The 13,495-nt window shown below is 49.6% G+C and overlaps 1 protein-coding gene across 3 annotated transcripts in view; it reads left to right on the top strand.

The window, feature by feature from the left end:
• Positions 1–765: 765 nt before the first annotated feature.
• PTPN5 (protein tyrosine phosphatase non-receptor type 5) overlaps positions 766–13,495 on the top strand; it is a 45,681-nt gene continuing 32,951 nt past the window's right edge. Inside the window, exons 1-2 of one of the 3 annotated variants that reach the window (XM_031653367.1) lie at positions 766–1,483; positions 7,638–7,714. In XM_031653367.1, the coding sequence (XP_031509227.1) occupies positions 1,464–1,483; positions 7,638–7,714 (97 nt within the window). In that variant the 5' untranslated portion in view covers positions 766–1,463. Of the gene's footprint in view, positions 1,484–7,634; positions 7,715–13,495 lie in introns of those variants that run through there. The other 2 variants (XM_031653368.1, XM_017948563.3) reach the window with 2 other exon arrangements.

Below are 13,495 nucleotides of genomic sequence, written 5' to 3'. Positions count from 1 at the left end.
TGGAACTGATGGGCTCTGTCACCTTCCCAGGCCCGGAGACCCCCTCCCCTTCCTCACACCCCCACCTCCCTGACCAAGAGACACCCCATCCCCAGGTGCTCCAGCTTTCACAGAACAAAGACTGGAAGAATAGCTCCTCCAGGAACTTGGCCTTTGATCCTGCAGCCAAGCTGTCTCTCCCAAGGGAGTGTAGGTCTGCCTTACCTCTCTGGAAAGAAGGGGAGGGATAAGGAAAAAATTTACAAGTGAGCGGTTCGGTAGATCGTCCCATCCGACACCACACCCCCTTTCCACACTCCCTTTTTAGACTACATTTCTTTCTAGTCCTTGAATGTGCCCTGCTTTGTGTCAATTCCAGGCCTGTCTACATGTCCTTATTCTACCTGGAGCACCCCACCCCCTCCTGTCTCATCCCACAGCCTCTCCCCCGCACTCCTCTTTCACATCTCATCAGAGATGACCCTTCCTGGGAACCGAAACTCTCCTGAGTCCTCTGCCTCCTCAGGGGTCTGGCTGGCACTCCCAGGGCACCCTGCTCGTCTCCCCGCACACGGGTCACCTGTGTCGCCATTGCCTTTTCTTCTTACCTACATCCCCCACGAGATGCTTGTCGTTCATTGTATTCCCAGGGTCCCACACGTAGCCTGAACATGGAAAGTGTTTAGTAAACGGGTTGAACAAATGAATGGTCCAATCCCTGAATCAGACTCAAATGAAAAATGGACAACTGTTGCCCGAGCCCCTCAGCAGGCTGGGCCTACCCTACACTTTTCATCTTCTCTTCCCTGGGGTCTCTGCCATGCCCACACCCTGCTTCTCCCACTCAGAGAAGAGCAGGGATGGAAGGGAAGTCATTTGTCTGGGCACATCCCAAGCAGAGAACACTCAGACCCTGTGTTTAGGATCCAGAACACTCAAGTTTGCAGTCTGCTCAGACGTGAGGACAGATGGCTGGACAGTGGACAGCTGGGCAAGGAGGGTAGGCAGCTTGGCAGGATGGAAATAGCAGTGAACTAAGCATTGGGAGTCCTGGGCTCAGAGCCTATTCATTCCACGAGTTTGCTGCACGCATCAGTCTGGGTTATTTGGTTGCCAGCAACAGAAGAGGACTCTGAGTAACTTAGGCAGAAAAGATATTTATTAGAAGGCTTCGGGGTATGATACAAATAACAGGTAACTGAGTTCTGATTCTGGACTCTCTGTTGTAGCAAGGGGCAAGCAGGACACCAGGGGAGGAGAAAAGTGACTCCCAACAGGAAATCAGGGTTTTGACTACCTGAAAACAAATTGTTGGCACACTGCGTGACCGGAGACTAGTCACTTAATCTCTCTTTGCCCCTGTTTTCCCATCTGGATGATCTGAAACTGCCCTCTCTCCTTCATTTATATCTCCAGCTTGCTTTTTGCTGAGAAAGCTTCCTGCACTGGAAGATGGCACCCTTCCCCATCCAGACACCTTGGGAATGAATTATGAGGGAGCCAGGTGAGTGAGCATTTATGCCGTCCCCCTGCAGCCCACCCACTGAGGAGGCCAAGCCTCCATCTGGATGCTCTGGGGCACATGACTCATTCTCATGAGGTGGTCATCCTGATCATTCCTTTTCCATGAAACCAGCATGTCCTCTGCCCCCTGCCTGCTGAACATGCTGATGAAAATCTGGATGGCGTTATGGGCCTCTTCCTGGCTATGGTTTGGCCATCTTCTTTAATTGGGAGGCTCCTAGCTGGAATCTGCCTTCCTAGAGCCCCTAAAGCTACCAACCCTGAGACCCTGCCACTACCCCGCATTTGGCCTTTAACATGTACATCAACAGGCTCAGGCCCTGTGCTGAACACATGGGATGCAGAGGTGGTTGAGGGGGGTGAGGATGCTCCAAAGTCGGAAGTTGGTGGGGGAGGCAGGTGCATAAACAGCTAACTATAGCAGCAGAACAAAGTAAGAGACAAAGGGACATATGAACCAGGTGTGTGGGGGAGCCCAGAAGTGGGAGGACGCAGTTCTTCCTGAGAGATCAGGGAGTGCTCCGTGGGAGACGTACCACCTGAGTCGCACCTTGGAGAATGAGTAAGATTTGACAAAAGGGGAAAAGGATTTTCCAGGCTGAGGGAACAGCACAAACAGGGCTCGAAAGGAGGAATGGACAGGTTCAACTCAGCAAATAAAAATGTCAGGTGGGGTTGGAGCTTTAAGAGGGTGATAAGAGCCCCACATTGATAGTGAGGGGTGTTAATGGGGTACCAGGAGCACAAAGCCCAGAATAGAAGGCATGTCTGCCTGGGCTTGGCTCAGCCTCACACCCAGGAATCCTGGCTTCAGCATCCCAGTTCCCCCTTGCTCCTCACCTATCTTGGAAGCAGGCTTAGGCTCCCTGACTGGCTCAGCAAACCAGCCAGCTGTTTCTCTACATAAGTCCTGGGCAAAGCTGGGACCTCATGTAAGGAGACTCCAGGATGTCTCCTAATAGCATCCCCCATCCCCCGCTCCACCCCCCAGGCAGAGGGGCGGTGCCTCTATTAGAACTTCACCCAGCCCACAGCAGCATCTGTTCTATGTCTTCTGCACTGGCCGTGAGCTTCTGGAAAATGGGGTTGGGTGGTCTAGGCTGGGTCTCCAGCACCCAGCACTAGTGGCGTAGCTGCACGACACATTACCTTCACACGTACGAACGAGCCAAGGAAGGTGATGACTTTCGAGTTACAATGGGCTTAGAGTCCAACCACCTTATTTTCATAAGTGAGGCCTCAGACCCAGAGCGCAGAAAGCATTGCCCCAAACCACACGCGTGATGGGAGGAGAGTGGAAACAGAGCAGTGTGGTTCATAGGAGCACTATTCACAAATAGCCCAAAGATGTAAACAGCCCAAATGTTCAACTGATGAACAGATAAATAAAACATCATCTATCCTACAGTAGAATATTATTCAGCCATGAAAAGGAATCCATGAAAAGGAATGAAGTACTGATGCATACTGCGGACTTGGATGAACCTAGAAAACATTATGCTAAGTGCAAGAAGCCAAACACAAAAGGCTGCATATTTTATGATTCCATTTATATGAAATATCCAGAATAGGCAAACCCATAGATACAGAAAGCAGGTAAGCAGTTGCCAGGGGCTGGAGGGAGGAGGACAGGGAGTGACTTCTTAATGGGTACAGGATTTCCTTCTGGGGTGACAAAAATATTCTGGAAGCAGATCATTGTGATGATTGCACAATGTTATGAATGTATTAAATGCCACTGGATTGTACTCTTTAAAATGGTCAAAATGTTGAATTTTATGCTATGGGAATTTTAACACAGTAAAGAGTAGTTTCAGACCAGATCGGATGCTACCAGCTGGGTCTAAAGTCCATTCCTTAAACATAAGCTGCTGCTGCCCCACTTCCTGTTACAGACCTACCCAGCCAGACCAGGTGTGAGAGAGCCAGCATCACTCTCAGTGCAGGGAAGCCACAGGGAAGCCGTATGATCAAGTGGAAGAGGGCTTCCCCCGCCCCCGGGAGGCAGGATTTCTGGCTTCTAGGCTGCTTCTTGCCCACGTGCCTCTGCTGAGGCCTAGCCCCCATCTGCTGCTCCATCCCACTGACCAGCCTACTTCTGATTGCACCAGATGTTCCGTACATCTTGGGTCTCCATGCCTCACTTTTTCTATTTGCTCTACCCAAGAAATCCTTTTCCCAACCCCTCATTCACCTAAAAACATATTTTAAAAAACAGCTCCTGGCCGGGCATGGTGGCTCACACCTGTAATCCCAGCACTTTGGGAGGCCAAGGCAAGCAGGATCACCTGAGGTCAGCAGTTTGAGACCAGCCTGAGTAATATGGTGAAACCTCGTCTCTGTTAAAAATACAAAAATTAGCTGGGCGTGGTGGCGGGCACCTGTAATCCCAGCTACTGGGAGGCTGAGGCCGGAGAGTCACTTGAACCGGGGAGGCGGAGGTTGCAGTGAGCTGAGATAACGTCACTGCACTCCACCAGCCTGGGCAACAGAGTGAGACTCCATCTCAAAAATTAATTAATTAATTAAATTTAAAAACCATTAAAACCAGCTCCTGTGTCCCCTTTGGAGAAGACTTCCTCTTCCCCTTGCCCCTCCCCACAAATGAGCAGAGCCTTCCCCAAGGTGGTCACATGCATACATCGATTAAAGCAGGCATCAGGGTACGGTCGTGTCTGCATGTCTGTCTCCCTGAGAAGACTGGGAGCCTGCAAAGAGGGACCTGGATTATTCATCACTGTATTCCTAGGGCAGCTCCAGGCCTTGCTCACAGGAGGTGCTGAGCACATGCCTGTTGAATGTGACGATGGCTTTGGGAAGCTGCTTTCACTCTGGGACATCCTCCATCAGTGAAGCGGGGGCAGGCTGGGTGATTTCCAAGTCCCTTCATCCCTAGTGTTCTCTGGGTATAAGGGAAGCAGTGGTGGGGGCAGCCCAGCAAGTGGCTGCTGTTGTCACAGGCTGGTTTTCTGTTCCTCTTGCCTGGCTGATAGAAGTGGGGAAGGAGAGAGCAGGAGCCGTAGCAATCCAATAAAATCAGCTATTTCTGCTCTTGGTGGGGAGGGAGGAAGGCAGCGCCCAGAGACTGGGTTCCCCATCCAGCCTGAATGGGCCATCTATTTTCTTTGGAAAGCTAATTAAACCCTCCTCTGGACAGCCTGGACATGCAGGCTTTGGCTGGTGTTGCCTGGAGTCATTCGACTACAGGGAAGAGCAGCAGGCTCTTGCTCCATTTTCCCCTGCAGTCAAGAGGTGCTACTCGTTCTGCTTTTCTGGTTATGAAATTAGTCATTTTCTAGGAAGCTTATTTATAGAGTCCACTGCACACATGCAGCACTGAGCTATTCTGAACACAGCTTGGGGCCTGAGAGGCTTAAGGTGTGAAAAGCAGGTGTGAGTCACACATGGGTCCCCTTCCAGAGGTATCTGGATACTGTGCCTTTCTGTACCCAGCCAGGGGTCAGCCCTCATGGTGCTGCCGTCCAGCTGGGTGCTCTTTAGGGTAAGGAAAGAACAAGTTTAGGATTGGAGGTTTGGGGGTGGGTGCTCTCAAACACAATCCCTATGGCCGCTCTCAAACACAATCCCTGTGGCCGCCACCAACTCAATATAAAATGTGGGGCAAGTCAGACTCCATCCTCTGCCTCAGTTTCTCCTCTGTAAAATGAGAGGCCTTCCAAGTCTGTGATTCTCTGACTTCTGTGGACAATAGCTATGGAGGAGAGCTCCCAGCTACTTAGCAAAGACCCATCCACAAAGCAGCTCAGATGATGGCTGTGTTTTTGAGGCTCCTAATGTTTTCTCAAGAACATCAGGTCAACATTTACTTATTCCATAAGTGTTTGTTTATTGAACATCCTGCTACGAACCAGGCACTGTGCGAGGCTTTGAAGATATGATGGTAAATAAAACAGAAATAGTGGACTCTGCCTTCATGAAAGCTACAGTCTAATGATGAAGACAGGTGTTGAATAATGGCATAAATTACAGTGACATTTCTAACTGTGTCAAGTGCCTACCATGAGTAAAAAGTACTAAGAGGTAGAGCTAGAGAACCTCTCTAGGTAGTAGGTAGAGAGAAAAACATGTGAAAGGCACTGTGAGGAAAGAGCCTTCCCAGTGTGGCTGGAGTGCAGAGGTCAAGGAGGAGAGGTACATGGGGTGAGGCTGGAGGGATCAACAGGGACCAGACCACCCAACATCTAGTGAACTATGCCAGAGGATTTTTCTCTTTGTTCTAAGTACAATAAGGATGCCATGAAAATATTTTTTCAAGAAAGGTTGTGTGATAAACATGGAGTTTTGAGGAACTGATTCTGGCTCCTCTCTTCTGGGGAAGAGTTCTCCATGCCACTTTCCATTGCCTGGGGCAGAGGGGACTTCCACATCCAGTTGTGCAGGTTGTAAACTGCACAGATTTTCTATGCCAGAAGCATTGGAGCCATGTGGAGAATGTTTTGGAGGCCAGCCTGAGTGGATGCCAGCAACCAGTTAAAATATTGCCACAGCAATCTAGGCAAGAGATAATAGTGACTGGGACCAAGATGGGGCGGGAGAAAGATGAAGGGACTCCAGAGACATTTAAAGAAAGCACTTAACGTTACCTTGAAGGAAGTGACCTCTCTGCAGGAGTGCTGGAGGGCTCTAGGACTTGCGATTCTCAGAGACCCTGGCAATTGGATTGAGGAAAAAATAAAATAATATAATGCCAGTTGAAAAAGAAGATATCAGAGAGAGAAGGGACACCCTGAACCTGGCCTTTCTGCCCTTAATTATTTAAAATCTGGAGTTAGGCATGAAACAGGCCCCAGGGCCAGTCTAAGAAGCAGGATAGCAGGACTCAGGGGCAGAGAGGCAGCTGAGCCTCTGAAATTCCTGGAAGTATGCTAGCAAGGCTATGTCAAGGGTTCTTTTGGTTGCCAGTTTCAGAAATCACATCCCACTGGCATAAGCTAAAATGTGGAGATTTATTGGAAGGATCCATGGCCATCTTGTGGTCTGGACGGACATATTGTCCAAGACTCAGTACAAATGGGAACAACGCAGCTCTCAGGCCCTCATCAGCAGATGTTTGCAGGTCTTCTCTCCGGGGCACTCTGGCTTTCATGATTCAGCCAAGCAAAGTGCACCAGGATGCATTTTCAATGTGCAAGGGAGAAGATCTGATTGACCCAGCCTGGTTTGTGTGTCCAGCCTTGAATCAGTCATCAGCTACTGCCAAGGGTCAGAGACATGAAAGGCAGACAAGGCCACTAGAGCCCACGCGGCATTTCAGGCCATTCCCAGGGTAGAACCCCTGTGAGCCAAGTGGTTGCTCTCAAGATATATCTAAAGATGCCTCATGGGGTCTGGCTGATCTCCAGCAACCTTTTTCCAGCTTACTAGGTAAAGGAGAAAAACTAGACCCCCATACTGTCCTATAAGGTGCCCTGATAGGCTAGAAAGAGGGTTCTCTGATTTCAGGAAGGAAACATTTAGACTATACAAAACATGTATGTAACTACTTTTTGTAGCTATTTCTGGGGAAGAGTTCTGCGTGCCACTTTTCACTGCCTGGGGCAGAGGGGACTTGCACATCTTGGAGAGCTGGACACAGGATTGTGGGTTACTCAGAGCCCTCTTCTTGTCCACCCATGGTTCAAAACCACTGGAACTAGGAGACAGAATAGTACAGCAGCGAGAGCATGAGCCCGGAGTCCTAAGCCATAATTTCAAACTCCTCTCTATTCTGTTGAGCTGTGTGACCTTGGGCAAGTTACTTAACCTCTCTGAGCCTGTTTAGTGATCCCTCATTCATGAGATCATAGTGAGGATTTAATGTGGTAAAGTTTGCAAGGTGCTTGCATATAGTAAATCCTCCTTCTGTGGTAGAGATGATGATGGTGATGATGATGATGATGGTTGTGATGATACTGCTGCCACTGATTCCACACGGAAGACACGTGCAAAATTCTGCTCCTGCCTCTGCAGCTTGACCCGTCAATAGGCGGGTATTTTCCTCAGGTCCCTTTGATGGGGTGGAGTTATCCAAAGGGATACAGAATACAGGAGAGGGAGGCTTCTTATCTTTGCTCAAGGTTTTTGTCTTGATTCTGGCTCAACAGCGTCATCTCACCTTTTCCATTCTGCTGCAGGAGTGAGAGAGAGAACCACGCTGCTGATGACTTCGAGGGAGGAGCCCTGGACATGTGCTGCAGTGAGAGGCTACCGGGTAAGTCTTCCCAGCACCCAGGTCCTCCCCAGACCTCAGAGCGGAGAGAGAATGCCCCGGCTGATGCCGGGGCTGGAGTAAAGCCTAGCTAGCTGTGAACTTGAGTGAGAAAACCCATGCGGCTGCTCCATAGCTCTTCGTTTAAATGGGGACTTGTTTTTCTAATCCCTGATGCCTTCTGACCTGTTATCATTTGGAGCTGCTCTAGGCTCACAGGGAGGGAAGAGCAGGCCACTGAGGGTGTGCTAGGAAGTGAAGAGAAGGATGAAGAGCTGGGGAGTCCGGGGCTCCTAGGGAATGACCACTGACCATTCAGTGCTGGGCTGACTTCAAGAGGTAAGGATAGGAAACAAAACCTGAAGGCAGCATGAGCCAAGGATGGGGTGGGGGATGTGGAGAACTACCTGACCTCCCTGTTGAGAAGCCCGGCTCGAGGGTGAAACTGTGCTGCTTGAGTCCAGTTGACCACACTTGCAGGGAGCCAGGCCATTGCAGCCACCATGGAGACATTACCAAGGCACTCTTGTCCACAGGGTGGCAGCTTGTCCCAGTTGTAGCCCCATGACCCACGCCATGATAAATAGCCTCAGAAGGAAGAAAAAGAAGGTGGGGGGGAGAGTTTCACATTTTTTAATAAGTTTTTATTGTTCTTTTCCTTCGTATAACAAAAGGTTAACTGTCAAAATATTAGAAAATAAATACAAATAGAAAAAAGAAAAATCACCATAATCCTGTAACACAGCATGTATTTTTATATCTCTCCTTCCAAACATTTTGTTAGAAGACACGTCTTTTGGGCCGGGCACAGTGGCTCACACCTGTAATCCCAGTACTTTGGGAGGCCGAGGTGGGCGGATCACAAGGTCAGGAGATCAAGACCATCCTGGCTAACACGGTGAGACCCTGTCTGTGCTAAAAATACAAAAAAATTAGCCGAGCGTGGTGGCGGGCACCTGTAGTCACAGCTACTCGGAGGCTGAGGCGGGAGAATGGCGTGAACCCGGGAGGCGGAGCTTGCAGTGAGCCAAGATCACGCCACTGCACTCCAGCCTGGGCAACAGAGCATTACTCCGTCCAGAAAAAAAAAAAAAAAAGGAAAAGTCTTTTGAACTCTTAACTTTGAAATCCCAAACCTGTAGCTTGTCAGAGACCTCATGATTGGCAAGGAACCTTAGAATGGAGTCTTCATGTGACACTCTTTAAGACAGACACTGGAAACAATCAGGTATGAGTCTAAAGCGATGACTCTTCAAAATAAGTGGTATTTTATTCATACCACACACTCAGTGCCCCCGGCTCCTGAGGAAGCCCTTTGGTGCAGTTCATACCTTAACCAGTAGGGGGTGCCATTGCTCAAAACACTTCAGACAGCCTGTTGAGATAGTCTACCGCGGACGCCATCTGTCTTGAAGAGGAGAATTCTCTGAAAAGATGTGAGAACTGCCTGAATATCTGAATGGCTGTCTTGTGGAAGGAGCAGCAGATCTATTCTGTGTATCTTAGGATGACGTAAGCCCAAGGCATTGAAATTAAAGACAGGCGTGTTGGCCCATAGACACAGAACTCTCTGTCCAGTCATAGAACTCGATAATTCCAGAAGGAGAAATGAGTGTTCTGTCACAGGAGGCATTCAAGTACTGGATAGATAGACAGTGGAGAGGAAATTTCCACAATGGGTGGGAGGTCCAGATGACATCAGAAGTTCCCTTCAACTATTAAACGGTTCTGTGATTCAGATATGAGTCATAGAATTCGGAGATGACGCTACAATCAGGGATGGCCCCACTGGCTAGAAGAAATCTGCGGAAAATAGGACAGGATGAGCAGGAGTTCAGAGAGTAGCACGGTGTGGAGGACGAAAGAGCATGGGGTTTGACGTTTGAGTCTGCCTGTTCTGCTTCAGGCTGTGTGTTTATGCACGAGTCACTTAACCTTGCTGGAGCTCCAGTCCCTCAACTGTGAATAGAAACAATAGCAATATGAATATTTATCCTCATAAGGGTCCTGGGGGAATAAATAAATTTTACCAGTCAGTCATTCACTCAAGTATTTATGAGCACCTGCTGGGTCTCAGGGTCTGTAATAGGTGCTAGAGATATCGTGGTAAATAAAACAGACCTAGTCCCTTCCCTAAGGAAAGTTCATGGACAAGTTTGGCTCTGAGCTGCTTCTGCAAAATGGGATGAAGCCACAGCAGAGAGGCTTGCAGTAATAAGCATAATATGTTAATCCCAATGTTCTCTCCCATTTCTCCCCGAAAACCAGCAACCAGTGTAGAATAGAAGAGTATTGGTCATGTAATATCCTAGGAAATCAGTGTCATTTGCTACCCCCATCTTACAGATGAGAGGACTAAGGCCCAGGGAGCTTAGGCAGTCCGTTCAAGGTCACTTAGCTGGTAGAGGGAGGATTCACTCCAGGCAGTCTCTCTCAGTAGCCCATGTCCTCACCACTACCTTGTTCTGCCTCTGTTTTCCCAATGGAACTACTGTCATCTTCTGGCAACCTGTGGACTGAGGCAGAAAGAGTTAAGGTGTGTTTATGCCAGATAGGAGTTTGGAGGAGATAGACAGTGTCACTGTGCCTGTCCCCATCTGTGTCCTTCCTCTGGGAAGTCCTGCTTGCAGAGGCTGAGCAAGTTGTGTGACCCTCTAGACTCCCATGATGCCGTCCTCATAGGGGATTGCAGTAATTATTTGCTGCCTCCACGGGCCCATGAGCTCTCTGAAGGCAAGCGCCTCTCTGTTTCATCTCTGCATCCTCCATGTCCAGCATGTATTCCCTCATTTCTTCATTCTGTCACTACTGATTGAGCACCTACGTGTGCTAGACACTGTTGTAAGCAGTAGAGATTAAATAGAAATCCAAAATGAAAAAATGGCCCACCCTCCCAGGACAGGATTATGTGCTGGTCAAGAGCAGGGACTCCAGACCTCAGCTTGGCCCCACCACTTACCAGTGGGATGATCATGGACAAGCTACTGAATCCTTCTGGGCCTCCCATTCACAATATAACAAGAACAATATTCACCGCTGTGTCGAGTTGTTAGAGGATTCAGTAAATTAACAGAAAGTTTAGCACAGTGCCTGGCATGTAGCAAATGCTGTACAGACATTTGCTATTAAGGCAAAAATAGACAACAAACAAGTAAGTCATGCCACATAGTTTGGCTAATAGTGGTAAGTGCTGTGAAGACAATTACAGCCATGAAGAGAGGGATGGGAAAAAACTGGGGGATGGTTTGGCACTGTGAATAGGGTAAATTCATATTGTGAATTTGTGGAATTCTACTCTACACCACAGCCTGGTGTAGAGTAAACTTCCACAAATGTTTGCAAAGGACACTGACCTGTACTGCAGCTTGGACATAAAAGGAAATGGGGGTTTGTAGGCCAAGGGAGTTGGAGTGTTAGGCCTTTAGAAGGAGCCCATGAGCACTACAGGCAATTGCATAATGATGGTATAAAAATCCAGCCCTCAAGAACTGTCTCCCCTCCTGGCTGTCTTGCCCAGAGGTGAGGCAGAGTGAGGGCCAGCCATGCCTAGTGGCTCATTCGTTCCCACACCCACCTCCGGATAGGGGCAACATGGCCAACATTCCCAGCCACCGTGGTCATCCAGATCTGAGCCAACACGGGGCAGGTCATACAGTTCCCTCAGAGCTTTCTGGTGTGGAAACATCCTCAGCATCACCAACACCCCCTGCCACCCCCTGCCACAATGCCCAGGGCCAGGCATGCTGCCTCACAGCCCCTGGGACACCTCACAGTGTGCTCGCACCCTCGTGTTTGTGCTCACTTGTCACAGCCGCATGCTCCCCGATGCACATGCATGTACCCACGCAGTCACCCAGACACGTGGCCTCCCTCTGTCTCACACAGCCCTGCAGGGGCGGACGCACACCTCCAGGCTCACACACCTGCATGCTTTCCTCTTGCACACTCACCTCTCTCAGCTCCATCCCTCCATCCCGCGGCTTCCGCTCTGCATGCTTCCTGGAGATGTGCTTGCTCTCTCGTTCCCTCCTTAGGTGTCTTTCTCTCTCTCCCACAACTGTACCCCTTCTTCACACACACTCAAAAATGACTAGGCAGACTCCTTTTCTCCCTCTCCATTCTCTATCCTCTTCCCAGGCTCTCAGTCATGCCCAGCTCCCAGGTACTGTGGGGGCACTGAGTGTCTACCCCACTGCCTTCTGCACCCCCATGCACATACACATGCATATGCATGTGTGTTTCTCCTCCCTCGTGCACACACCCTTTTTCATGTGGTCACCCTCCTTTTCTCTTTCACTCTTCCTTTCTTGCTCACTTCGTTTGCTCATAGTCACCCAAACACTTTGGTGCATCCAAACTCACACTCTCCCTTCTTCTATGTGTAGGTGTTCACATTTGCAAGACACCAGGCGGTACTGCTAATGCTGGGGCCTCCACTCCTTCCCCAACCAGCACCAGTACAGGCCTAGCCCAGTATAGTCCTAGCTCCCAGCAGTTGCCGCGGAGGTACAAGGTAGAAGGAGATAGATAAAGCAATAGTGGGTGCCAGTGGGGGCCAGCACATGGAATACAGCAATATCGCCAGGCATTGCTCTCAGCATCTTCATCATGCAGACTCGTGGGCAGGCCTGCAGGGACCAAGGTCAGACTACCAATAAAGACCCTCACAGTATACCACCGCTGCTCAGTCCTGCACTGCAAAGGCCGTCGCTTGCATGCATGCATGTGGGCAGGCCAGTCTGTATGTCCAAGCTTGGTCCACACTCCACCCTAATAGCTACCCCTTGGCCACCCCTCCAACCTGAAGATGCATAAGCAGGAGACTGTCTACCCTCACAGGGATGTACCTGAGCAAGAGACCCGTGCAGGCTTCAAGCCATTTGGGCAGGAAATCCTGAAGTCCTAGTAGTTAGAGTATAGCCTGGAAAGGGGAACATGGACACCAGCTGGTAAGAGACTCTAGCTGAGTATATATCCTGAGCCCTATGGACTTCTCTGCTTATGGGGAGTGACATGGACAGAAGAGATGGGGCCCAGGTCTAAGGACAACACTGCTCTTGGAAACAGAGTACTCCTGGAGCCTTTCTGCGGGCGGCTGGCTGGAGCCGTGACAATCCCTACCAACCTGAGATTTCAGTGTGTCATGATTAGCTGGCTTTATGCATGGTCATGAGTATGCTGAAGGCCTGAGTAGGCCATTGCACCTTTGGTAGGAACAGCTGGCCTCTTGGGCTGGTGATTCTGAGACCTACTCTCTACCTTAGATCCTGATGTCTTGCAACCTGTCCCCAATCCAGCCCTAGGCACTCTGCTCTGTATCATTGTAGGTATTCAGTGGACCCTCCCTTCAGGCCGAGGACAAGGTCTAGGTCTCAGCAAGAAGCCACTGCCCATCCCGAGTGCCAGTTTTTAAAGTAAAGGAGTTGGAGGCCTGAATCAAGGAAAGCTTTGTCACCCTAATCCTGCAGCACCTATCTCTGACCAGCAGGAAGGAACAAGTCATAGCGTGCATAGCCTTCCTACCATGCCACAGATAAGGTCTTGCACCAGTAGCCAACAAGGTCAGTTGAAAAGGCAGCCTGATTCTTTTATCCACTCAAATTTATTGAGCACATACTCCATGTTCCATGCTTGCCAGACACTAGTGATACAGTGCCAAGACAGACAGGGTCCCTGCTCCTAAAGAGTTTAGGGTGCCACGGAAGGGTACAGCCATTATGCAACCCTATCTTGGTGGGTCAGGGAAGGCTTCCTCTAAGAAGTGACCTAGAACATGAATAGGGT

Source organism: Papio anubis, chromosome 12 (genome assembly GCF_008728515.1).
Source record: "Papio anubis isolate 15944 chromosome 12, Panubis1.0, whole genome shotgun sequence".
Taxonomy (NCBI): Eukaryota; Metazoa; Chordata; class Mammalia; order Primates; family Cercopithecidae; genus Papio; species Papio anubis.
This window is presented reverse-complemented; position numbering and strand designations above follow the sequence as displayed.